Here is a 27,873-nt window from a genome sequence, read left to right as displayed (position 1 = left end):
ACTCCTGCATGATTTTTGTAGCCATCTGTGCATTGACAACGAACATTATACTTACTAATGAAATTGCAGACTGTTTATATATAAGATTGATCGACAATTATACAACTCCCAAATTAGGACACAACCCAGAGAAATCTTGATATTGCCAGTCTGATACAATTCAACCAAAAGAGACTCACAGGATTGAGATGAAAGTTGTATTTTAATACACAGGCATACAACCCAACACTGTCATCCACTCTTCAAGAGATTACAGATTCTTTTGGCAAAAAATATTTTATTTTCTTCAATGCACGAAGAACACCTTGCTTTTAGGTGATGCATTTTGGAAATTCTCTTTTCTGAATTACCAGATCAGTCATATGGATAAATCCTCAAGCCACATGCATTGAACATGGCCCAAATTATGACCAAAGAGTTACAGGTCCATGTGTAGAGTAAATTCACAATTCAGGGCATTGAACATTCTAAGCTATAAAGGGAGACATATGATATGCCTCCCCAGTCCACACACAACAGTTTTTGCAGCTGTAAATGTACTTTAGTTGATCAACAAATGCAACTTTGTTCAAACCTCAATACATACCGGTATTGTCTGCAAACTGTATTTATTCTATACAGAGGCAGCAGTAAAGCCCAAACAATATTCCACCTCCAACAGTAAGGTAATTCTAAACGCATGACATGAATATACCATTACCTATACATTAAATTAGCATTGTGATCCAAAATGTCGCTATAACCATGGTTGATGAATCAAAGCCTTCACATGCATTGTCGTTGGAAAAGAAACATGGCTGGTCACCAGCAGAACACTCGCATTGCTTTTCTTCTGTGCAATTAACAGAGGTTTCCTCCTGTACCAGTGTTGATGTATTCACCACTATATATATATTTTCAAACATAGTCCATTGAGTCTAAATACGCCTTTCTCTCAACACCCTGCGCAGTCAAAATAACTGAATATTACATGGCATACAATTACTTTGGTGGAAACAAACGCACACTTGATAAGCTCTAGCAAAGTACAAGTCAAAGTAATAATTGGAAATAATTCACAGAAAAAGCCATGTCCGCGTACATCATACATAAAAGCTGGAGCACTTCAGAATTGTTACAAACCAGTAGCATGTCAACATTTTACAAATGCACTCAAACTGACGTATTTACAGCAAATCTCAGTATTGGGGCAGCCAATTTGCAAATTGGCTAACTGCTTGGGTTTTTTTGAATTTCGCTGGCGCTGTCCTGTGGTCACGCGCACTCTGGGTGAATCTATATAATAATAGGGGACGGTTGTCATACTTTAGGAGCTAATCAGCGACTGTTTTACAGTTAGGAGATTTCGCTTTCAAATGTACCAGGGAAAGTGTTTTCCTTGTTCAATGAGGTGTTCGTATATCCTGATATCCGATGAATGAAGTCAAATTTTATTAACAGTTGTTTTACTGTTACCCAACGAATTGTTTGGATGTTAAAATTTATTTTCTCCCTGATTTGTAGGAAACTGTTTCTCAACTTGTCTCTTTATTTAGTTTCAATCAGTGTTCATATAGTAAATATCGGTGGATTAATCGCATTTATCATATCACTTGTACGCAAGCTGACTGTGGCCATTCTCAGGCTGATCAGGGAAACTATTTTCACATTATCACGCCTCGCAATACAAATCATTCAGGGGAATCTAGACATGTACCAGGCTACGTAAAAGCATTTTATGTTCCCTAATGCAAAATAGACTCGCCCAGAGTGGACGCGACGAGTCGGCTCAGCGAGGTTTGAAAGCCATCTGTTTAGTCAAAACCAAGCGATTAGCTAATTCGCTGCCCCAATACTTCTGAGACTTGCTGTAAGTGTGATACCCTTCGTGTTTGTCAAGAAACCCATTTTGAATCTAGGAAGGCTATTTACAATGGTTAATGTAGAAACACATTTTATACATTTCTCATCAAAGCAGACACATAAACACAACTGGTATAAACCACAAAAATAAGAACACAAGCTTATTGAACCCTGCTTATTGAAGTTAAAAATAGTATAAGTTTATATAAGTTAAAAAGTGAGAGAATTGCTGAATTTAAATATGACACAAAAGTTATTAGAAATCAGATGCACTACTGTAAAATATTTTATTTCCATTTGGAATTTATTTTTGCTGAGGGGATGATTCAGTGAAAATAAAATCCAGCGAATATACCATTTTCCCTATATTTTTCATTCAACATCTTTTTCACAAAACATCCAAAAAAAATCTTTTCAGTGAAAATTATGTCCAGCTAAAATAAAGTATTTTACAGTAATTGAGAAATAATGTGCAAAGTACATTTACTAATTCAGGTACTCAAAAGATGCCTAATTCCTGCAGTAACATCCACCAGTAGTGGCATATTGTAACTACCGGTATAATACAATTGAAATGAAATAATGAATGCAAAGTTGGTGCCTACAGAGAGCAAAAACATGAATGTAGGATATAAATGATGCACTTTTCTAAGACATGTAAAATTTCAAAGTTGCATTCTGAGAAGCATCTTCTATCCCTTGACTACTTAAAGCATGGCAGCATTCACAAGATATCTGCCATCAATGATTTATTGCTGCAGTATTCACAAATTCTACAAATAGAGTTAGCAAGTCAGTTTATAATTTCTGATAGTGACAAGATGCATACTTAGACTAGCTAGCCTGGTTGACATTATCACAATAGAATATACCATTTTCAGTTTTTCTACAAGATATTGCGAATCAAACGTGTGCCACAAAAATTGAATGAATCTGATTTTGAGCTTTCTTTTTTTATAGTTCAATGTCACAACAAATCTTTCAGAAAGAAAAGTGGCATTAAGACACTTTCTTCAAAATTTATCATCAACTGTGAAGAGTACAATACTGAACGTGAAAATACCCCCGAAATGTCGGCGATGTTTTGACCCCACTATGAAGCAACTAGTTTGGTTTGTCCTGTTTTTACATTTGATTTCACACAATGTAAACAAAGTATCTCAAGAAGTATGGAAAATGTTCTATTGAGATTGTAGTATTTATTGATGAGCAGAGTTCTCAATATTCAGTCTTTTACCTTATTTGAACCCAACAATAAAAAAAATGGCAACTGTACAAAAAACCATTTGGTAAGACATTGCACACTATTACATCATAATACACTTTGTGATGCTATTAAAACTACATAAATTAATATTCAAAACACTATATTCTTGTCTTATTTATTCCTTAAGCAATTTCTAGATGATCGATGAGACTCCAAAATTGACAAAATATTGTAGATACTTAACATCTCTGGTCCTAATGGATTCAAATGGGAGGGTATTAACTAATTAAAATAGTTCAGCATTATTACATGCAAATATAACAAGAAATCTAGACTTAGATTTTGATTATAGATAAAAATATTGGAAACCTTTGAAAAATGAAGATTTATTGTTGGCATAACTCACTTTTGATATTACAAAGATAACATACAATGTTAATCTAAAACTATACAGCAATGACTCAGAATAAAGTAAATACAAAATCCATTCAAACTTTGGCAATCCCTGCCATCTTGTTTGCTATGTAGTATATAGCAGTGATTAATATGCCCAAATTTGCATAAAAACAAAGGCATGCCACAACAAAAACAGTTACATATTGAATTTTAAAATATACTCATAGTCCCTCTATGGACTGTGACATACTGCAATACTGCAAAAGGAATTTGACATCTGAGAACAACAGCAAAACTGGTCTGTTTTATTGGATTTGTTAGTATAGTACATACAGTGTTAGGTAACGACAACAAAGACAGAAGCAAAAAGTCTTTAACTCAAACACTATGTGGTATGTGGTATGTTATATGTCTGTAAAAACTACACATCTGAAAAGTACAATTGATCAATCATATATTTCAATGTTAAAACATAGTCTGGCATTAATGGATGTAGAGACTAATAACACAACATTGGGATTCTTGTTGTTTCTGGTAATCAAGCAAAAGCGCAGTGTCCAAGGTCATCCTGTTGAAGGTCCATTGCAGTAGAATATTCACACAGAGTGGGGTATGGCTCCATTTAAAGAAAATGTTCACATCCAATACATGCGAAACACCATCCAGTACTTCTAAAACAAGCAGCATTACGCAGACAACTTTAAGCCGCGGTGACAAAGAATCAAACCAGCTTTTCTTCAAGCTTTTTTCCATTTAAAGTTCTGACAATATTGCTCGATAAGTAACAGCAGGGGGAAATAATAGCATTAAAACTGGAAACAACACGATACTGAGCTCCATCTTCTATTTATAATTGCGATCCACATTTTATGAAAGAAGTAGAGAATACACAGAATCCAGTGTTTGACACTCCATAAATATATACCAATGCTAGACCAAGTAAGCTTTCAATAATGCTGAATAAATATAAACTTAAAAACTTTGGTAGAGATCACGAACATCGGCGTCTGTAAAAAATGTTAACACAGTTACTGCCAAATCTAACACTGCATAAAAAGTCTTTTACAACCAATTCTTCACAACATGTATTGCTTCTAATAACAGAGTATACACAGATTTTATGCAAGAATCATAAGCTTATACATAAACATATAATCCCAATATTTTTATTTCACAAAAGTGTCAATCAAAATTATATATCTACCTAAATAAACACCATTGACAGTGAAGCAATGACAACTGAGAAGACTCTTGGATTATAGAAAGTCCACATAAAATACAACATATATGAGTACGGTGATGACGTGTTGTACACATCCATGTTTAATTGTAGTTCAAAACTACCGGTAATAAAAAGTAGAATTCAAGTGAATTCAATACCAAAGAATAAAATCTGATAAATCATCCTGAAATACTGGTACATAAGAGAATCTTTATACATGCTCGTAGATGAGAAATGTGAATTGAATTTGGCAAGAGAAAATAAAATTGGACAGATTAATAATAAATGACAATGTGTAACAAGAGAACAGGGTTTCTACAGTTCTCGGCTCATTAAGTTTGTATCAACTTTACAGAATATTACACAAAGTACAGATAAATGTTATTCATGTTTCTTAAAAATGCAATCAGGATATTCATTTCAAAACACATTCCAAATCACATATTTGATATATATGGCCAGAGGTAAAATTGCATTTAATAGCCTGAAGATTAATTTAAATTTTCAGACCTTTTCTATATCTCTGCAAAATATTTAACGATTTTTTCAAAGCCTTAATAAAAAGACGTTGGATTAAGAACACTACACACAAAGACTTCACATAAACTACACATAAGACAGATTTTCTGCAATTCAGTTTCAAATAATGTTTTTTATTCTATGTAGTACCATAATATAAAGCAGACCTCACATGACACAGCTTATTAATGTATATTGTCATCATTTATTTTAGATATAACACGTTCATAATTTGATATTCCATAATTTTAACACAGTTTATCACAATTTTTTATTTCACACTGAAATAGAACTAACCTTTACGTATTTTAGCGATATAGTTGTTAACAGTATCATTAGATTTCTTGTTGCCTACTGCAGTTGTACTTGACACTGTTGACTCTGAATAGTCCTGTTGAGTTTTTGTTTTGTTTTGTGCTTCTTTTCTCAACAGAGTTATTTTAATTGTTCCTCTATCCAATACACCTATTGGCTGACCATCTGAAAAAGAGACAGCTGAAAAAAAATCAATTTAATAGGAAGTATTTTAAATCTTGATATTAGACTCACTAACTTATTCTTTCTTGTTACCTGTTTTTCCAGTTTTGTTGCTGTACTTAGTGACTGACCCATCTCCTTGTTTTTCTGATTTGTCACCTTGTTTTTCTGATTTGTCTGCTTGTTCTGATTTGTCACCTTGCTCTGATTTGTCACCTTGTTCTGATTTGTCTGCTTGTTCTGATTTGTCTGCTTGTTCTGATTTGTCTGCTTGTTCTGATTTGTCACCTTGTTCTGATTTGTCTGCTTGTTCTGATTTGTCTGCTTGTTCTGATTTGTCTGCTTGTTCTGATTTGTCTGCTTGTTCTATGCGTTTCCTTAATTCTTCTTGACATGCTGCTCCCAAGAAAGCCTATCAGTCAAAACAAATAATGATCAGTGGCCTTAAAAGCAGCATTAATTTCCAATATTACATCTCAAATGTTGCTATGTAAAATTGTTTTTGAGCAGAGTTCAATAGAATTTAAATAATTTGAAGAAATTCTCATTGATAGCAATTTATACCCCAGACATTGACTTCATATGAAATCAGCAGCAGCAGGTCCTAAGGTTTTCACCACCAGACTTTCTCACCCATATTTTTCTGCACTTTCTTCTTATATTCTTCAATATTTCTGGAAATGAACTCCAATTTTGAAGCCAACAGACAACATTTTAGTCTATTTTCAGTTTTTGGCTATTTGTGTCCCAATTTTCTAAAGGAAAGTGCAGATTATAAATGGGTCTAGTTTGTGAATTTGTGATGAAACAAGCAGCCTATCGGCTGAGATAGCTTTGCTGTTAACAATGCACATTTCAATTAAGAACTGAAGATATCATTAGAAAATGAACAATATGTATAGTATCAAAGCTGTTTGCTGTTTTCAACAAGAATTCAAAAATATCACTTTTCACCAAAAATGACAAAAAAATAGTCATCAAAATCAGATAATTGAAGATATCACCACAAAATTAACAAATTTGAAAGAGGTCCACATGTAGTACCTATATATGTAATATCATAGCAATTGGACTTGCGGTTTTTAACAAGAAGTCGAAAATATCACTTTTTACCAAAAATTACAAAAATATTCACCAAAATTAGAGAATTGAAGATATCATCATGAAATGAACAAATCTAAAAGAGGTCCACATTTAGTACCTATATATGTAATATCAAAGCAATTGGACTTGCGGTTTTTAACAAGAAGTCGAAAATATCACTTTTTACCAAAAATTACAAAAATATTCACCAAAATTAGAGAATTAAAGATATCATTACAAAATGAACAAATCTGAGAGAGTTCCACATGTAGTACCTATATATGTAATATCAAAGCAATTGGACTTGCGGTTTTTAACAAGAAGTCGAAAATATCACTTTTTACCAAAAATTACAAAAATATTCACCAAAATTAGAGAATTAAAGATATCATTACAAAATGAACAAATCTGAGAGAGGTCCACATGTAGTACCTATATATGTAATAGCAAAGCAATTGGACTTGCGGTTTTTAACAAAAAGTCGAAAATATCACTTTTTACCAAAAATTACAAAAATATTCACCAAAATTAGAGAATTGAAGATATCATCATGAAATGAACAAATCTGAGAGAGGTCTACCCAAGGTACATATACAACAAGTATCAAAGCATTCAGGCTTGTAGTTTTCAAGAAGAAGTCGAAAAAGTAAAACATTGACACGGACGACGACGGACAATCACTCATATGATAAGTTCCGCTTGACAAAGTCAACAGCGGAGCTAAAAAGGGAACTGGTGGTGAAAAGGTTAATGTTTTAAGCTGGCATTCAGTCAGTAATATTAAACACGAACAGCAAAATGTAATGATCTTATAATAAGTTTAAAGTGATCAGTCAAAGCATGTTTAAGTAACGGGACCTTAATTTTTAAGATGACTGATTACTTCACTCACCCACAGTCCCTCTATCACGGACTGTGACTCACCTAATACTAACAATCCTTCTCCCAATTCATACAATTTTGAAGAGATTTTAATAGCCCCCCACCCCCACCCCACTAAATCACTCAAGTTACTCCCAGACTACTGAACAATGTCAGAATGAGAAACAGAATTTATTTATAAGCTAGGTTGTTGAATGTTATGTATTACCGTGTACTTCTCTATGTGACTCGCAGTCTGGAAATGTGCTTCAGCAGAAGCCACATCATCAGAAAAATGCTCACACAGTGAACAGTGGAATATATCATATACATCAGTCGCTTCTCTGTTATCTATACAAAAAATGAATATAGCAATGTAAACTATTGTTTGAAAACTCATTTGAAGAAGGTTACAACTACAAAGAAGTTGTTGACAAGACATAGTCCCTGTTGGATCAAGTATGGATCAAGAAGCTGATGCTTGATTATGATGGTTTTTAACATTAAAATTATTGACATTCAGTCATCTTGTATTTGATCATCAAAGAGTAATTGTCCATATTGAGAAATATTGCTCTGAAACAGCATTAATTAAAACGAAATGGCCATTGGTCGGCCATTTTGAATACATCTGTATAACTATGACATGACGTATTAAATGTCAGAGATATGGCTCTAGAACCACATTTATTAAAACAAAATAGCCGTCAATCAGCCATTTGAAAACAAAATGATGTGCATCAAGGACCAAGAATGTCTAATGTATGTACAAAATCCATCCATAAACGACCAAGATCCGGAATGCCAGAAATGCATGATTTTGATGACTTTTCAGCACAAAAAGGACCACCATTTGGCCATTTTTAATAGAATCGTCAAACCAATACATCTGTATATCTATGACCTGATGTATAATGAATATATAAAATTAGAACAATCATTCAAAGCATGACAGAGATATAGCACTAAAACTGCATTCATTAAAACAAAATGGCCGCCAGTAGCACGATTTCAGGTTATCCAGGTATATATATTGGTAATATAAATTGCATTTGGATTTATGCTGAGGTAGAGAGGTTTATAAAAGAATAATACAACAAACCTTCAGGTATCGATTGATTTGATACACCAGAAGTATTGGCAGATGTCGGGTCACTCTTTCTCTGCATAGAAAAAAGTAGTGATTAGTGTGCAAGTAATTCAGGATGCCAACACACACATATACTGTAAAACATGTCTTTTTCGCGAGCATGTCTTTTTAGCGAATTTAGGGAAAGAACTGATTCGCTAATCCGTCACAAGGAGGGTCAAAACCCTTTTCAAGTGTTTCATTCCAGCACTCTTATTCTATTTGCATATAAAGGTAAGGACCTATCGGATACATGTACATCATAACCTGACTCTGAAGTGACAAGAAAACCACTTAGCAACAAACCTGGCCTAGTATTGTTAGGTATTCTGCCTGTGTCTTCTCCAAAGCAGTTCTTATTTCTGTCAAATTTCGTTGGATATCCACTTTTCTCTGAGCAATCTCTTGATTGTTGATGTCACTCTTTCCATCCATGTGAGTATTGAGGTCTTGTAATATATAATTTAAATGCTGACTTCGCTGGAGAAGAGATTTTTTCTTTTTCTGGATAGCTTGTATTTGCAGTTCATTCTTTTTACATGTTTTTGATTGTTTGCTTGTTTGCTGTGAGACCACTATAAGAGAAGCAGCTCTTTGTTTGATGCAATGGCTGCCTTCCTCTTTCTTTAGCTCTCTTAGATTTGTTTTAGGCTGAATAGAAGCAAATTTTAGAAAAGGTGATTTTCTTGATTTAGGTGTTACCACTGCAGATTGGTTAAAGGATTGAGGTCCTCCCATAGATTGATTGAAGGGTTGAGGACCTCTCATATTCTGGATAAAGGGTTGAGGTCCTCCCATTGATTGGTCAAATAATTGAGGTCCTCCAATTGACTGGTTAAAGTGATGAGATCCTCCCATAGACTGGTTGAAAGGCTGTGGTCCTCTCATATTTTGGTTAAAGGGTTGAGGTCCTCCCATATTTTGGTTAAATGGATGAGGTCCTCCCATATTCTGGTTAAATGGATGAGGTCCTCCCATATTCTGGTTAAATGGATGAGGTCCTCCCATATTCTGGTTAAAGGGTTGAGGTCCTCCCATATTCTGGTTAAATGGATGAGGTCCTCCCATATTCTGGTTAAATGGATAAGGTCCTCCCATATTCTGGTTAAAGGGTTGAGGTCCTCCCATTGACTGGTAAAATGGTTGAGGTCCTCCCATATTCTGGTTAAAGGGTTGAGGTCCTCCCATATTCTGGTTAAAGGGCTGAGGTCCGCCAATTGACTGGTTAAAGGCTTGAGGTCCTCCCACTGACTGGTTGAAGGCTTGAGGTCCTCCCACTGACTGGTTGAAGGCTTGAGGTCCTCCCATTATATGTTGCATCTGAGAGTAATTGTAATTAGAAGGTCCTCCCATCACAGGTGGAGTCTGCCCTTGGACAAAAGAGCTTTCATGCAAATACTGATTACAAGACTGTGGTGAAATATTAGATGCAGTATTTAACTGAACATCATCATCATCATCTGAGGAATCTATATCACTAACATCTTCATCCGCAATTCCTGGAATTTTTGTATTCCTTTTAAATACTGGACTTCGGTCTTTCAATTGGAAACTGTCCAGTGATGATACTTCTGAAAGTGCCAGGTCTTCTTTAACATTATTACTTCCTTCTGACAACAATTCTCTGCTTCTAAAACTATCAATAGAATCAGGACTTTGTCCTTTAGGAAAATCATCATAATCCCTTTTTCCGTGCCTATCTTTGCCATATAAATCACCACTCCTTCTAGGATATGCTTCTCTCTCTCTACTTCTGCTTGAATCTCTATATCTTGAGTCACTTCTAGCATGGTGCCTCCCACTGCTTCTAGAACTGTAATAGTCTCTATCTCTATCTCTATCTCTAGAACTGTAACGGTCTCTATCTCTATCTCTATCTCTAGAACTGTAACGGTCTCTATCTCTATCTCTAGAACTGTAACGGTCTCTATCTCTAGAACTGTAACGGTCTCTATCTCTATCTCTAGAACTGTAACGGTCTCTATCTCTATCTCTAGAACTGTAACGGTCTCTATCTCTATCTCTAGAACTGTAACGGTCTCTATCTCTAGAACTGTAACGGTCTCTATCTCTATCTCTAGAACTGTAACGGTCTCTATCTCTAGAAATGTAACAGTCTCTATCTCTAGAACTGTAACGGTCTCTATCTCTATCTCTAGAACTGTAACGGTCTCTATCTCTATCTATAAAACTGTAACGGTCTCTATCTCTAGAACTGTAACGATCTCTGTCTCGAGAATTGTAATGGTCTCTATCTCTAGAACTGTATTTTTCTATATCTCTGTAGTGCCAACCTCGATCATTATCATCATACCAGTCATCTTGAGATGTTCTGTCACTGCTATGACCAAGGGGGGATCTATCTCTGTCAAGAGATAATCTATCTCTGGTTCGATTGCAGGAGATTCCATGGTCATGTGATGATTTATCTCTACTGTGATCAGATGGTGACCTATCTTTGACACGTTCAAAGGAAGATTTTTCTCTCCCTGAATCATATGATGACCTATCTCTTCTACTATCATGTGCCCTATCTCTGCCACAATCATGTGATGTTATGTCATGGGATTGATCATGCGTTGATCTCACTCCATCATGATCAGTTGAAGATTCGTCTCTATCGTGTTTATGGGATGACTTATCTCTATCTTGAATTAGATTTGACACATCTCTCCCACATTTGCACAATGAACAACCCTTTTCAACTGCCTGCTACAAAGAAAGTAATAGATAAATAGTCAGTATATCAAAAGGAATCCTGCTACAGTAGTGCTGAGAACATTTCCTGGGAAAGAAATTGCTGTGTACTGCTCAAATTTGAAAAAGCAGTTTAGAAATAACCACAATATTTATCTTTTGATTGCATGAACATTAATTCACTTTTTTAATAAAAAGTTTTCCGAAATTCCCATTGGCTCAAAGCTTGTTGAATGCTAATGATTCACTATTGTAATGATTTACCGGTAACCCATTGTCTATAAAAATTGATAGTCATTAGACTGACAGAGTAGCAATCAGAAATATACATTTAGGTGTACCTATGTTACCAAAGAAATAACTTTTTTTATTGTGTCATCATTTTTACAGCAAACACTAACAAATTACCGATAATAGAGTTTTGTGTCAATTTGTTTACAAAAGTTGATGCCGCAGCACATTTTTTTTTCTCATTTCAAAATCTTACTTTATTTTTTTCATAATTTTGAAAATTGTCACAAACAATCTAAAAATATAAGATGTGGTTAGAAACATGAATAGATCTGCAGGTGCGTTTGTACATTACGTAGTTATGATAAATTTCATGTATGCCGACCAGAAAACTTACATCTTTTGATGGGAGTGGTGCTGATGTTAGAGCAGTTAAGTTATCAAAGTAATCTCCAGGTGCGTTTGCACATTACGTAGTTATGATAAATTTCATGTATGCCGACCAGAAAACTTACATCTTTTGATGGGAGTGGTGCTGATGTTAGAGCAGTTAAGTTATCAAAGTAATCTCCAGGTGCGTTTGCACATTACGTAGTTATGATAAATTTCATGTATGCCGACCAGAAAACTTACATCTTTTGATGGGAGTGGTGCTGATGTTAGAGCAGTTAAGTTATCAAAGTAATCTCCAGGTGCGTTTGCACATTACGTAGTTATGATAAATTTCATGTATGCCGACCAGAAAACTTACATCTTTTGATGGGAGTGGTGCTGATGTTAGAGCAGTTAAGTTATCAAAGTAATCTCCAGGTGCGTTTGCACATTACGTAGTTAGGATAAATTTCATGTATGCCGACCAGAAAACTTACATCTTTTGATGGGAGTGGTGCTGATGTTAGAGCAGTTAAGTTATCAAAGTAATCTCCAGGTGCGTTTGTACATTACGTAGTTATGATAAATTTCATGTATGCCGACCAGAAAACTTACATCTTTTGATGGGAGTGGTGCTGATGTTAGAGCAGTTAAGTTATCAAAGTAATCTCCAGGTGCGTTTGCACATTACGTAGTTATGATAAATTTCATGTATGCCGACCAGAAAACTTACATCTTTTGATGGGAGTGGTGCTGATGTTAGAGCAGTTAAGTTATCAAAGTAATCTCCAGGTGCGTTTGCACATTACGTAGTTATGATAAATTTCATGTATGCCGACCAGAAAACTTACATCTTTTGATGGGAGTGGTGCTGATGTTAGAGCAGTTAAGTTATCAAAGTAATCTCCAGGTGCGTTTGTACATTACGTAGTTATGATAAATTTCATGTATGCCGACCAGAAAACTTACATCTTTTGATGGGAGTGGTGCTGATGTTAGAGCAGTTAAGTTATCAAAGTAATCTCCAGGTGCGTTTGCACATTACGTAGTTATGATAAATTTCATGTATGCCGACCAGAAAACTTACATCTTTTGATGGGAGTGGTGCTGATGTTAGAGCAGTTAAGCTATCAAAGTAATCTCCAGGTGCGTTTGCACATTACGTAGTTATGATAAATTTCATGTATGCCGACCAGAAAACTTACATCTTTTGATGGGAGTGGTGCTGATGTTAGAGCAGTTAAGTTATCAAAGTAATCTCCAGGTGCGTTTGCACATTACGTAGTTAGGATAAATTTCATGTATGCCGACCAGAAAACTTACATCTTTTGATGGGAGTGGTGCTGATGTTAGAGCAGTTAAGTTATCAAAGTAATCTCCAGGTGCGTTTGTACATTACGTAGTTATGATAAATTTCATGTATGCCGACCAGAAAACTTACATCTTTTGATGGGAGTGGTGCTGATGTTAGAGCAGTTAAGTTATCAAAGTAATCTCCAGGTGCGTTTGCACATTACGTAGTTATGATAAATTTCATGTATGCCGACCAGAAAACTTACATCTTTTGATGGGAGTGGTGCTGATGTTAGAGCAGTTAAGTTATCAAAGTAATCTCCAGGTGCGTTTGCACATTACGTAGTTATGATAAATTTCATGTATGCCGACCAGAAAACTTACATCTTTTGATGGGAGTGGTGCTGATGTTAGAGCAGTTAAGTTATCAAAGTAATCTCCAGGTGCGTTTGTACATTACGTAGTTATGATAAATTTCATGTATGCCGACCAGAAAACTTACATCTTTTGATGGGAGTGGTGCTGATGTTAGAGCAGTTAAGTTATCAAAGTAATCTCCAGGTGCGTTTGCACATTACGTAGTTATGATAAATTTCATGTATGCCGACCAGAAAACTTACATCTTTTGATGGGAGTGGTGCTGATGTTAGAGCAGTTAAGCTATCAAAGTAATCTCCAGGTGCGTTTGCACATTACGTAGTTATGATAAATTTCATGTATGCCGACCAGAAAACTTACATCTTTTGATGGGAGTGGTGCTGATGTTAGAGCAGTTAAGTTATCAAAGTAATCTCCAGGTGCGTTTGTACATTACGTAGTTATGATAAATTTCATGTATGCCGACCAGAAAACTTACATCTTTTGATGGGAGTGGTGCTGATGTTAGAGCAGTTAAGCTATCAAAGTAATCTCCAGGTGCGTTTGTACATTACGTAGTTATGATAAATTTCATGTATGCCGACCAGAAAACTTACATCTTTTGATGGGAGTGGTGCTGATGTTAGAGTAGTTAAGTTATCAAAGTATAGCCTTCTCTTGTCAGCATCTGATAACTGTACGCCTACAGAATTCTTATGACCATAATCATAACGCTGGACCAATGACAACTCAGGAGTGATCCCTCCTAAAGATAATCCAAGGTTAGCCATATTGCAATAGATCCAATTTGCAGCATGAATCCATAGACTAACATTAAAACAAAACAAAAAACACAATTAAATCAATGAAAGCTTAGAAAGAAAAATCCTGCGAGCTGAGAGAGTTGTAGGCAAACATGTATGAAGTAAAAATAAGGAATATTTAAAATCAATTCAAAATTTAAGAATTCTTGAGATTAATATGCTATTTGAGATGGACAATGCAGAAAAACAATGCGATCCACAGTATTGAATGTTATGGTACTCACAGAAAATTCTTATAAAACAAACTGAATACATTTGAATGTACATCTCTGGTTTACAGTCTGATTTATTACAAAACACCTGTACAACAGTTTTAATATAAATCTGATATTTCCAGATATCAGAAATTGTCTAATTTCAGCAAATTAGGTAATCAAGATTCATTGTTGTAAAGTCTCAATGAAATCTGACTAGTGGTACTTGAGATCTGTGGAACAACTAAACATTTATTTAAATTAGGTGAAAATATGGAAATGTAGTGAGTTTTCAATCTTTGGTTTTGTTTGAGTTAAAATAAATATAACAGGGCCCCTCACCCATAAAAATAATCCTAACCTTGCTCTTTCAGTGCCCCCCCCCCATTTTAAATTTGTGTGTCCCTCTTTGAGGTAGGATAGTTATCTGGAGGGTGTACACTGTGAAATGGGGTGGGTGGGTGTTGTTAATATATATAGATACATGTGTATACTATAAATACGCTCCTAAACAATGGGAATTGTTTCCTTGCTTGTCACGCTGTAGTGAACAGCTCCAGCCAAGCTCCGGTAAAAACACGTTTTCTCAAACTTTCAGGTCGATTATGTCGTGCCAAAGTGGATGCATGTGACTATGAATATCACAACAGTGACTGTGTATAGTATTTATGACAATAAATAGTGTACGAGTTGAGATTTTGGCGGATAAAAGTCAAAAACACGAACCGCGGAAAGGGACGTGCTACTAATCTTGAATAATTAACTACTGTCAATCAAAGTTATGTGATGTTGGACCGCTGAAACAGGATGCATCATAGGCTATACAAGTGATTGACAACACTCATTAGCATAGCCACACCTCCAATTCACACTTTCCCCTGGGCAAGTGAATTGGGCCTTTAAAGTGTAAACTGCAAGTACATGTGCATGTTTGAATTTGATAATAAATTGGCTCCAGACATTATTCCATGATTTTATTTTTCACCTTATATATGGCCCTACATTACGCGAATATGTGTCTCATAAAGACATAATTTGTCAACACGTATTTGTAAACATGGCTTCGGGAAACTTCGGAATTATGACGTCATAAGGAAAACTTCCCGGTGTTCAATGTTGTCTGCTAGGTTTAATTTCATAGAACTAGCTTTCAAAGCATGCGGTGGAATTCACCGGTTTCGTTACGTACCAATCTAAATTATCGAGTTGAGTACTCAAGGTTTCTTCGCCATGTTGGGCATTACGATCGTCCCGAACGTTGACTTCTGCTATCGGCTCATACAAGTACGGCCTTATGATCGTAGATGTATCAGTTCCATTCTATATGAGTTACTCTATTTTACATCGTAACAGTTTCAAGTTTCTACCTTTCTACTGTCGATGGGTCCCGATGGACGCCACGATAACTTATTCAAGATGACATGGGGATTTCGCTGTAGTTTTCCATGTTTTCGTTGTGAAATCGACCAATTTCGGACCATCACCCTCAAAATAATTGATGTAAAAGTTTGGGAAACATCGGCAGTAGAAAGGCTGTTAAGGCCCGACCTGATTTCAGGTCGGTGAAATAGGGTAACTCGCATAGGATGGAACTGTAGCTCCATGGTCTGCGTTAACACCAAGATGAATGAAATAACTGACAGCGAAACCAACTGAGCTACAGAACTGCAGCTAACATACGGACTGTACATAATAATAATTATCTTTATTGCGCTTGTATCCCTATTAGGATTTTGACTAAAATGCAATACAGATTTGAATAAAGACAAACATACAATTACAATGGAAGTGCTTGAACTGAGTATTTGAACTGCTGCCCATGAAATGCGCTGCTTTCATAGCTGTTACGTAGTTCACGTCAGCTGAACTGTTTGAACTGCCGTATGATTTTATAAAATGCTGTACATTAGAAAACGTCATTTGTTGCCATTTATTAAACACATAAGTTATATTCATTTTAACGAGAACAAAAAAAAATGTATTTGTCGTCTTCGTTTTGTATAATGTATGTTTAATCATGGAGCAACTAACGTTTTCTAAGTACATGTATGGTGTTTTATAAAATAAATGTATTTTTCTTCCAAAATGTTAAGCGATTATTGCTGGATTATAATGCTTTGTCTTAGGTGCTACATCCAAACATGTGATATGAACTTACAGTCATCTCACCGCCAACTGACACATCATGTGGAAACGGAAGGACGTTGGCTTGAGTCTAGACTACGGATCACAGATACTTATTTATTTCTGTTTTTTTACGGATGTTGGATGACAATTATTTATAAAATCAAACTGGAAACATTTTAAAGTCAAGCATTCCATAGTTTATTTCTAAACAGTAAAAATACATCACATAAAAGTAGGCCAGTTCCGTTTCCAGAAAATGACAATAAAAAAGACTAGAGACGCTTCAAAGTGATAGAATTATTCAGAATAGTTCATTTAGAACAACGAAAAATGTAAAACATAAACGTAACTGATATTACAACAAAAATCTAAATAGTCAAAACCTGAAATACACATTACATATTATAAATGCTAATCGAGTTTTGATAAGATATATAACATAGACGTAGTCCAATTTCGATAAGATAAGTAACATAGACATAGTCGAATTTCGATAAGATAAATAACATAGACGTAGTCGAATTTCGATGAGATAAATAACATAGACGTAGTAGAGTTTCGATAAGATATACATGTATAAGAAATGGCCGACTTCTCACTTTTGTACTTGACGCACAAACAAATATTTGTAGTCAATATGTACGAGTGTAGTAAGTACCATGTCCTGTAATGGTAGACTTCTCACTTTCGTACTTGACGCACGAAAAAAAAAATGTTTGTAGTCAATATGTACGAACGTAGTACCGTATGTACGTAATGACCGACTTCTCCCACTGGCGGACTTTTCCGTTATTTTGCTGGCCGTCTTATCCTGTTGGCCGACTTCTCTTGTTACCGTTTGGATTACTAATGTATGTACCTTATCTTGAGATATCTGACTATATTGTTTTCAGTTTTTCCTCTCTTGTACATGTATTCAGCGATTTCAATGCACAACCTGGATCTATGGCTGTGCGTTATATATGACCGTGGCTATGTGTGTGCCAGTCGATCTAATTTGATCGGAGATAGGAAAAAAACAGCATAGAATAGAGAAAATAATATACAGTCGTTGTCGCCAGGTTCATTCGTTCAATTTAAGTAGGCATCGTTGGATGCGGCGACGAAGGGACATGTATTTAATTTTGGTAAATTGAACAATACTTACAAAATTACGCAGGCCTGGCTATATTTCGCGATCAAATATATTAAAGTGTAAAGTTATGACAATAAACGCACGACACAAGTTGATTTTCAGGTCTACTCCACAACTAAACCTACTGATGCAAGCCGTTGACCCTGACCTCGAATAGTGATTGCTTCCGGTTCATTGGGGGGGGGGCGTTTATTAGATATTCGTAGAAATAGAACTCTGCCTGGGGAGATTGTTAGCAGTGGTCATTCTCTTTCCCAGAGTTCCGTGTGGTTAGACGATATATTCGTAGAAATAGAATTCTGCCCGGGAGATTGTGAGCAGTGGTTACAGGGAAGAGAGGATTATCTCGCGTGATCGAGGTGCATGATGGGTAAGAACGACTACCCGGAAGTTATGTTTAGAGTGCGCCTGAACGAAAACTGAAAAGAAGAATGACAACACACCGTTATATAGCAGATACAGGGATAATTCTAACCCGCTGACCGACACACATACCCCCGTATCACTGGGAACGAGAGTGGCACTATATTTGCAAGTAATCAGCATAGAGTGAGTGAGTAAACGGCAACATAGAGTCATTCCAGTTTTTGTCCACCCTCCTACACAATGTAGCTGCAGTTCTGTAGCTGCTGCTTTCGCTTTAGTTCGTTCATGAGCGTTTTATTATAATCGGTAAGGGTTTTTTCAGTTCTTCTAATAAAGCGCTCACGGACGAGCGAAAGCAGCAGCTACAGAACTGCAGCTACCCCCCCCCCCCATGGATGGTTTAAATCCGAGGGGTCATAATAATAATAATAATAATAGAGACATTAAGATGCGCATACGAGAAAGGATACGTCACCCGTCACCGCTTTGTGCATGACCTCCGCGCAAACCAATGACGTCATCGGTTGTCTGGTCGTACGGCAGTCGTTTTGAACGTGATAAAGGTGACTGACTCGTAGTTGATTTCCGAGAGCTTTTCTCGCTGTCAATTTTGATTGATTTTCACTGACATTGATAAAACGTTTTATATTAGAGTGATTTTGTATATTTATGATAAAATAAGAAATATTGGATGCAGTTTAGCTGATATTTATACCCACTGAAAACGCATGACATTGTTCTGCTGAAAGACGTCGGCAAACAGGCCTGGGACTTCAGCTGAGAGTGGATGGAAATAGCGAGAGCTCTGTCAAATGTCTGTGAACTAACTACTAATTCTGATTCCGGACGTGAAATGACATAACAAATTTTATTGGATATTATGGTTGCCCAATGATAGACGGATTGACATGGTTCTGGTTTCAGTTACGTCCCCGTTGTGGACGCTTGTACTTAATCGTTTTCTGACACCCGGGAACGTAACGCAAACGAAATTAGAACATCAAGTTACGTTCTCGTTACGTACGCAAATCTTAAACTCTCTAATAATAATAATGTTCATTCAACCTTTGTATCGGCAGCATGAAAACAGTAATACATATATTTAAATTACATTCATCATTTCTTTTCTATATTGCCATAAATCAGTTACATATTTCCTAATTAAAGCTGATGAGGTACTAGAGAGTTTAAGATTTGCGTACGTAATGGGAACGTAACGTGATGTTCTAATTGCGTTTGCGTTACGTTCTCGGGTGTCAGAAAACGATTAAGTACAAGCGCCCACAACGGGAACGTAACTGAAACCAGAACCATGTCAATCCGTCTCTCATTGGGCAAAATAACTACCTAATAAAATTTGTTATGTCATTTCACGTCCGGAGTCAGAATTAGTAGTTAGTTCACAGACATTTGACAGAGCTCTCACTATTTCCATCCACTCTGCTGAGGTCCTAGGCCTGTTTGCCGAATCCTCTTTTAGCAGATCAATGTCATGCGTTTTCACTGGGTATAAATGTCAGCTAAAATGCATCCAATATTTCTTATTTCATCATAAATATTCAAAAACACTCTAATATAAAACGTTTTATCAATGTCAATGAAAATTATTCAAAATTGACAACGAGAAAAGCTCTCGGAAATCAACTACGAGTGAGTCACCTTGATCACGTTCAAAACGACTGCCGAACGACCAGGCAACCGATGACGTCATTGGTTCGCGCGGAGGTCATGCACAAAGCAGTGACGTGTCCGTTCTCGTTCCGTTCTCGTATGCGCATCTTAATGTCTCTATAATAATAATAATATGACAGAACCCCACACCCTCCCTGTGGCTTTCATTGCGTATGGAAGTTATTTTCACGAGTGATGCAGTGGGGAGGGTGTGGGGTTCTGTTATTATTACATATGTTCCATATTTGATTATTTCGTATTAAAGAAAGAATGTGCAAACCGGGATGGAATTTAGGTCGGGAAAACCCCATTGCCCATTAATATGTTCCAATATACGTGTTACGCCCTAGCAGCGCTTGTGAGTGTAGAACGCGCCCGGAGAACGCGTGTCACTGTTTGTTTGAAATTAAAATAATCAGACGTCTAATCTGAGTCACTTTCCGAATAAATAACTCGTTGACGTTTAGTTGGGACCACTGCAGAACCAGAACTTGAACTGGATGACTATGATACACAGTTTATGTTGAAGTTAAAAGTTCCGCCACATAATTGTGCATTGGCAAACATGCCGTGCAACTGCGGTACACCACTAACGGGATGACTTTCGTCGACAGCGGTTGTTGCTGAGCTGCACGCTACAACTTTGTGTATGATGTTGCTTGCTGGTCGTGGATTGACTGTATCTTGATTACCGGTTAAAATGTTGCTCTTTTGGCGTTGGTAATTTTTATTTGGAACTGAGTAACGCCGCAACGTCGCCAGCAGAAACCTGGTATAAAACTCAGTTTCCAGGTGGTCAACATACATTAAGTTCTCCCAATCGTAGTATTCCATGTGATGTACACCTAACATGCCAAAAAATGTTGCCTGACGATTTGAACCGGACAAAAATAGCAGACGAAAATGTGTTTACAAAATAAAAGTAGTTCGGTAGCCGAAGGAAATACTATGTTCATTTGCATATCGACCGTGAAAATACGGAAAACATTATTGCATGGGTGATATGCAAATTAGTTTTTGTCAAAATAAGTGACTGGCTAAAGGTACCATTACTGTTGTTCAAATTTCATTTCACTCGGCAAGTATATTCATGTACCCCAAGAGAAAAATATCCTACTTCTTATTGTTTATTTCTGCTACGTTTCGAAAAACTATACTCTTGAAGGAACTACTTTGTTTGTTCTCAGACCTCATTTGCATATGAGGTGTGCAAATATCGATTTTGATTTCAGGGATGAATCAAAATAAACTGCAGTACATATGTAATAATAATCTTTATTGAAACCCTACCCCGAGGTGGGATCTTAGTTGAAAATACAATAAAGTAATACAAAAAGATAGCAAAAAAACACAAGAAATTCACTGACAATTGAATAAAGAAAAGAAGCGAACAAAAATTTTTAAATTATTTGGTGGTTGGTTAGTTGTGGCATCTGGCATTTTAGGATTTTTTCTTGTCGTAATTTGAAACAAGTGTGGATGAATTTTTCTAGCTCGATGATGTTTTGTCATTTTTACTTTCTAGTATATCTGTAAGTTGATCGTCATCTGTCCCCAAGTTGCTTTTATTGTATTTAAATATTCTTGATCATGATTTCTCGTTCCTTCTTGTATAGATTACAATTGAGAAGTAAATGTTTTTCGTTTTCAATTTCTTGTTTGTCACAAACTGGGCAAATTCGATCCTCCGCTAGAATGTTATTATATCTGCCCCTTTCGATTTGAAGGGTGTGAGCACTTATTCTGAGTTTTGTCATAGCAGCTCTATAATTTGGATTTTTGATTGTGGTGAGATATTTTTCATATGCAAATTCTGTTTTAATTTTCCTATAGGTTCGTAACTTGTTTTTGTGGTTTTTACCTTTATTGTCATCGTGTAATGTTTCTGTGCTATGTATTTCAAAGGATTGTTCTAGTTTGCGTTACTGTTTCACTGATTTGTTTGTCATCATTTCCCATATTTAAATTTTCTAAAATTTGTTTTATGTCTGTTACCCAGTTGTCTTTTCCTTTCTTATCAAGATGTATTCCAAGATTGTAAGCTTCATGTACTAGCAAATTTGGGTTAGAATTACCTATTTTGATCCAATATTTGATCATATATTTTAAGCTTGTTGCTAGGAGAGGATATCTTTCCAACTCTAGTAGGCTTGCTTGTCATATTTGTGCAAAAAGTATGGATGGTTTAATCCCGAGAGGTGTCATATTTTTGATATATTATGTTAGTTAACAAAAATCCGACACCTGAATGGTGGATTTGAATCCATAGGGTGTCATAACCTTAATATCCATCCATAGGGATGGTGGGTGGAAAACAAATGGAATGACCCATGGCTGTTTCAAGTGGTGTGATAATTCACAGTCACTTGGGGGCTGAAAACTAATAAATACTAATTTTTTTTTTTTTTAAATCTTCCGCTTTATGCATATAAATAAACAAGTTGTGAAACATGGCACCTAGAAAATCGACACCTTGTCGGTTTCAAATGTCGATTTGTTACCTTAAAATGCAAAACAAAACTTCAGAGGGGGCCGGGTGCAGGGTTCTCGCCACGCTGGTTGGCGGTGGTCAGCCCCTACCGGCACTCAAAATTAGCGACCACCACGGAAATGCTCCTGACCAGGACTATTGTCTGATTGTTATTATAATCGTGGATTTTTATAAAATTTGTAAACAATAGACCTAGTCGCACAATACGTATCGGCTAGTCAATTTTGTGAAATTATCATCTCTTTGTTTGTAAGTAAATACTTTCTGCGATAGACACAGTCTTTAGATTGAAAGCTAACATTCTTTCAAAATCAATTTCACCCCGATATAACATGGTCAAAGCGGAGTTCACGATCTGACAGTTTGCGCTACTCAAGAAAAAAATCAACGTGTTTATTGCGTGATTTGGTAAAATACATTTGAACAGTTATCATCGCGATTCATGTAAAAACTCTTCTTTCAAGACCTATTTTACCTTTTAAAAATTGCTAATCACCTCTTTCAATTGTGCAGTTTTCAACTAAAATAGATGTCAACACATCGTGCTACGACATCGCTTTACTTCTGCAATGTAATTTTTTATGATCACTATCATTCGGAAAACTTCGTATTCTACCGGCATTACCATGTGGCATTCTGATTGGTTAATGGAATTATTGACCCATCGTGTCGAAGGACACATGCCGGCCAACTAATACGTCACAAACATCATGGCGGGCTGTGTTTTTTACCAAAGCGATTGAGTGATCAAAAATATCCACTCCCGATAAAACTAAGTCAATTTTTACGTTTATTTCTTATCAAAAAAACAAAGTAACATTTTTTGCTTGGCATCATGACTGAGTAAGAGGAATTATTGGTATAATCAATGTATAACATCGTGAAGTAAGTTATGTCACGTCGTAACTTTGAAAGTTGGAAAGTTTTATTTGTTCGTTCATTACTGTGAATATATACGTTTTAGAAATTGATGGTACGAATAATAAATTACAACAATACTCCAAATAACTACGTGGTCGATTTTTTTGAATAAATAAGATCATGAAAATATTCCCTGCTGAAACGTTTCAAAAGCGTTTCATTTAACTTTTTACAATAGACATTAATATAGCAACAATAATTTATTTGTTTCTGTTTTTTAGTCTGCAGCATTTGCATTTTGAATATATTTAATTTTTAAATTCAAACTCTTCTGAATTGTTAAACATAATGTCAAATTCCAAAAATATTTGCACTGCAACAGAACTTATTAATATTCATTGCTAATTAATATTCATATAGCTCAAAATTATTCATGACTGACCGGCACTCACGTTGGGCTGACGAAATCCCTACGAGTGTTACGTTAATAACCATTGTTTATAATCGCTAACTTGGTTTTATTCAAAACTGCACAAATCCCACGTTTTCTGGTGATATCCGAAGATTTCATGAACGAAAATGGCCAGCAGCCAGAATCAAGGGGGATTCACACAGAGTTCTGGGTAAATCTAGTGCGCATACTCATTTCCAGCCAATCAGGTGTGCGTAACAAAATATATTATTTTAATTTGCGAATTTGATTTATGCATAAATACATTTTTTTGTAACAACACAAAAATGATTAATGTCAAGAGAATTAAGAAACGAATAAAACATGTTGCATGTTTATTGAAAGTGTAAGTCTAGGCTAATAACATGACCCTATCCCTCGGATGAATTAGCTCAACAAATGTAGGAGAATGCAATTTACAGTTTTGATGTCACATTTCATTATCCAGATAATCTTTTCCTCAGTTTTAATGTAGTCCAGCATCTTGATTCTCCAGCAAAAGATTATGGGTAAAGTATGACATAACATCCATTGTAAAACTTATACAATGTAACTTGTAAGTATCATCTATAAGTAGAATTTAAATTGGTTGAAAGTTTAGAACATGGTAGTATGCCGTATTTATCTGGGTAAGCGCCCAGGGTCCTGAACTTGAAAAATTGCCAAAAAAAGGGGGCGGGTGTTTGCCCGGACATTCCCCTGCAAAAATAAAACAAAAATCCGCGAAAATTTACAACACGCAGATCAAACTTCGGCAGGGAATAGAATGTCAAATGAAGACATGCAACAGAAATGAACAATATGCAGCATTAGAAGTGTAACAAGAAATAATTTATTACCCAGAATGTGACAAATAAACCAGAAATAATAAAAATTAACAGTGAAGGATCATTTGAATTATGATTTTCCCGCCGACAAACGAGCCAAATACGCATGAACTCAAAATGAATTAAAATGTCAGGGGTTAAACTATGGGGTGGGATACTGCCAAAATTAGCTTGGTGTCTATTTGAACATTGTTTAGTTGTTTGGTTTTTATTTGGAAACTTGTTTGGTTATTATTTGGTCATTATTCGGTTATTTGGTCTTTAGTTAAACATTATTTTGCACTTATTCCATTATTGTGTTATTACTGCAGCATCGTATTGCTATTGTTTCATTATTTTAACTTTATTTCTTAATTATTTCATTATCGTGTAATTGCTACAATATTATTAGTCCCCGTTCAGACGTAGTCCGAAAACAGGGACTTATGTTTTGCCCTGTGTGCGTCCGTGTGTCCGTGATCACCTGTATCTCGAACATGCATGGACCGATTAAGTTTAAACTTTACTCATACATCACACATTATATGGGACATATGCACATGCATTTTTGTCATGATCCGATTAACAATAGCTGATGGCCTTTTTAAGGCCGAAAATGCATCAAAATCACGTATTTTCACAATTCCGGAACCGGATCTCAGTCATGCATGGATGGATTTTGTTCAGATTTAGTACAATGTGTTGTTACATATGCAGGTGCATTTCGGTCATGATCTGCTTTGAATGTATATGTCACTCAAATATGAACGGAACGGGCACGTGTCATTGACAATGTCTTGTTTTGTCATTGTTTCATTATGTTACAATTGTGTCGTTATTTAAACATTATCTTGACATTCAATTGTCATAAGATTCGGTTATTTTCACGTCCAAATGTCTTGACATTCGGTTCGCTTGACTTGTGATTACCTCAACATTCGGTTTGCTTGACTTGCGATTACATCAACATTTGATTATCTGACCTACATTAGCTGACCCCGCTATACATGGAGTATTCAATCCATAATCCCAGGCCGCCTCCGATAAAGCATTGCTCATGATGGCAATGCAGCCTTTGTAAAAGTTAGCAAGAATTTCTAAATGATGACCTTTCCATCAACATCCAGGGAACTGACTGAGGTCGTCAGAGCCTGTCGTGACGAAATATCAAATGCCGCAAAACTTGTCGTTGACACAACGCGCTCCTAGCGAAATTCGCGAGAGATGATCTGACTTGATCGTTAGATGATGACCAGAGTGTGCCAAGAACCAATCACAAGACTGGTTACCATGTCATGAACTTGCGAAATTTGAAAGAGCAACTAATATTCTTCAAGCTGGTATTTTTTTATAGATTTTATTTTTTTGTCTGTTTTTGCAGTGTAAAAATGTGAGCTGGATGGAGCCTTTATCCCTTGTCTATTTCTCATACTAACACTAGATACCAGCCGATCACGCCCCCTCGCTCTTCGTACATTTTACCCGGAAGTAAAAGCTAAAATTAATTCCAGCCTAAAATAAAGTATTTTACTGTATATCAATTAGTCTTTTCGAGCCCGAGTTGACTCTTAAGTACTATATATGTACTAACCCTAAGTGACCCTAAGTCGTAACATCTCAGACTTCTACAGTAACATTGACATGCGTGCATCAGTGTTTTTTTATTTCATTCAAAATATTTAGGGACACAGGAAAAAAACATGCAGTAATTTTTCCTTGTTTATACTCCACACAAAGTATAATTTGTCAGTCGTGGCGAGTATGTGTGACAGTTTATTACTTCTGTGTGAATATAATAAAATTATGTAATTTTTGGTACGGTATCACTCTTTTGAGAAGGTATGGTGGCCCTGAAAAGGATTGTTTAGTTTAGTTTCGTTAGAAAACGATATGAATTTACTCCAATCTATAACCCGCATATGTGTGGGGAGGGTCTATCTTCTTCGCAGTGAAACTGAAATGAACACGTTGTGAAAATTACAACTCAATCTCAATTTATTCTTCAATAGCATACATACACAGTGGCAGTGGCAGCGGTCGCCCCACGAAGAAAATGTTGGGGGCATCGCCCCTCCAAAATCAAGCGAAAACCCTTTGTGTCAGCAAAATTTCCCCCTCAAAATGCAGGAAATAGCATTTTAAAGGGTCTAGATTTCAAATTTGTGCATGCCCCCGGGCCCCCTAGAGGTTGTGAACAGATCTCGCCCCGATGTAAAATTTCGTGCCGTCCCATTTGAATTACAGATGTGAACAAAAACGTACAACATTGCCATAGATCTCGTCAGGTAACATTTTTTAGGGCAGAGGCATTCTCATTGGCCCAATAGAAATACGGTGTTTACTCCGATGTTCGAACAAATATTGGCCAAATTAATGCTCGGTGTGCTTACTAGTAGTTTCCCATAGGATTACATGCATAAAATGAAATGCAGAGAAAACACATGGTTTTGAAATGATGATTCTAAGAAGTATACTGTCAATAAATGTGATATGAGTAAACACAAACATAAATTATTCTATAAACCATCAAAGGTTGTATATAAAGATCGATAAAACGAATGAATCCCGCCCACACATACTGATATTTCTGGAAATTACGTAAATACATTGTGTGGTGATACTGAGCAGCAAATGTTTATAACCACAGTTTCATCTATCGAGAATCTTGTGCAGCAAGCAAAATTTCACAGTTACACTGCAACCCAGTTTATTTAGTCCAACTCATTATGAAAACCTGTTGCAACCGGGGGCATGCATTTCAATGGAATTCAGCTTCTCATCTACTAAATAGCAAATTTCTAGTCAACTACAGAATTGGGTTTTGTCAACCGTCGGAATAGGCTACTTTGGCCAGTAATATATAGGGAGGAGGAGACATTCACAGCGATCGAATCAAAACCAAAAACTGTGAAACTGCTTTGCGAGAAGAAGTCAACATTTACAAAAACCTCGAAGACAGCATAATTATGATTACTGCAGTTGCGAGGCATGGCTGGCGAAAAACTCTCGTGACACTGATGTGATTGTTATTGGCAATGAAACCCACAAATTCATTGCCAATGCAGTTGTTACCAACAAAGACATCCGATTTCATAGTGCCATGAAATGAATGGCGCACTACAAATCAGCCGTACAAATATATCAGCATCTTGACAATAATGGAGTGAACGTAAAAAGTCACTCCCATAACAGGAATATGTCTGTCAATAAGTACCTTAGATAAGAGAGGCTGGGGAATGAGAATCAGAATGATACATGGTT

General features: G+C 36.1%; 2 protein-coding genes across 4 annotated transcripts in view; one reads left to right on the top strand and one right to left on the bottom strand.

The window, feature by feature from the left end:
• Positions 1-257: 257 nt before the first annotated feature.
• Positions 258-18,115, bottom strand: LOC144361754 (uncharacterized). 2 transcript variants are annotated; one of them, XM_085495613.1, is made up of 8 exons: positions 17,979-18,115; positions 14,304-14,514; positions 9,043-11,448; positions 8,710-8,770; positions 7,837-7,958; positions 5,757-6,075; positions 5,484-5,681; positions 258-4,452 (listed from the first exon to the last, which is right to left on the bottom strand). In XM_085495613.1, the coding sequence occupies exons 2-8, from the start codon at positions 14,475-14,477 to the stop codon at positions 4,418-4,420; spliced, it is 3,315 nt and encodes a 1,104-aa protein (XP_085351739.1). In that variant the 5' UTR covers positions 14,478-14,514; positions 17,979-18,115; the 3' UTR covers positions 258-4,417. The 2 variants fall into 2 exon arrangements, with proteins under 2 accessions (XP_085351739.1, XP_085351744.1); XM_085495618.1 differs by having other exon boundaries at positions 5,484-5,666.
• Positions 17,624-27,873, top strand: part of LOC102807672 (uncharacterized) — a 25,295-nt gene continuing 15,045 nt past the window's right edge. The window contains exons 1-2 of one of the 2 annotated variants that reach the window (XM_085495605.1): positions 17,624-17,682; positions 18,225-18,519. The gene's annotated coding sequence lies outside the window, so the exon portion shown is untranslated. Of the gene's footprint in view, positions 17,683-18,150; positions 18,520-27,873 lie in introns of those variants that run through there. The other variant, XM_085495600.1, reaches the window with a different exon arrangement.

This window comes from Saccoglossus kowalevskii, chromosome 2 (assembly GCF_978046115.1).
Source record: "Saccoglossus kowalevskii chromosome 2, keSacKowa6.1, whole genome shotgun sequence".
NCBI lineage: Eukaryota > Metazoa > Hemichordata > Enteropneusta > Harrimaniidae > Saccoglossus > Saccoglossus kowalevskii.
The sequence above is the reverse complement of the archived record's forward strand: the minus strand, read 5'-3'. Positions and strand labels throughout refer to the sequence as shown.

What these genes read in the sequence shown, in the direction of transcription:
- LOC144361754 (XM_085495613.1), bottom strand. Translation starts at nt 14,477, where the DNA reads ATGGCTAACCTTGGATTATCTTTAGGAGGGATCACTCCTGAGTTGTCA. An exon ending in CAACAAAACTGGAAAAACAG is followed by an intron (nt 5,682 to 5,756) that starts GTAACAAGAAAG and finishes ATTTTTTTTCAG; the next exon opens with CTGTCTCTTTTTCAGATGGT. An exon ending in TATCGCTAAAATACGTAAAG is followed by an intron (nt 4,453 to 5,483) that starts GTTAGTTCTATT and finishes CATTTTTTACAG; the next exon opens with ACGCCGATGTTCGTGATCTC.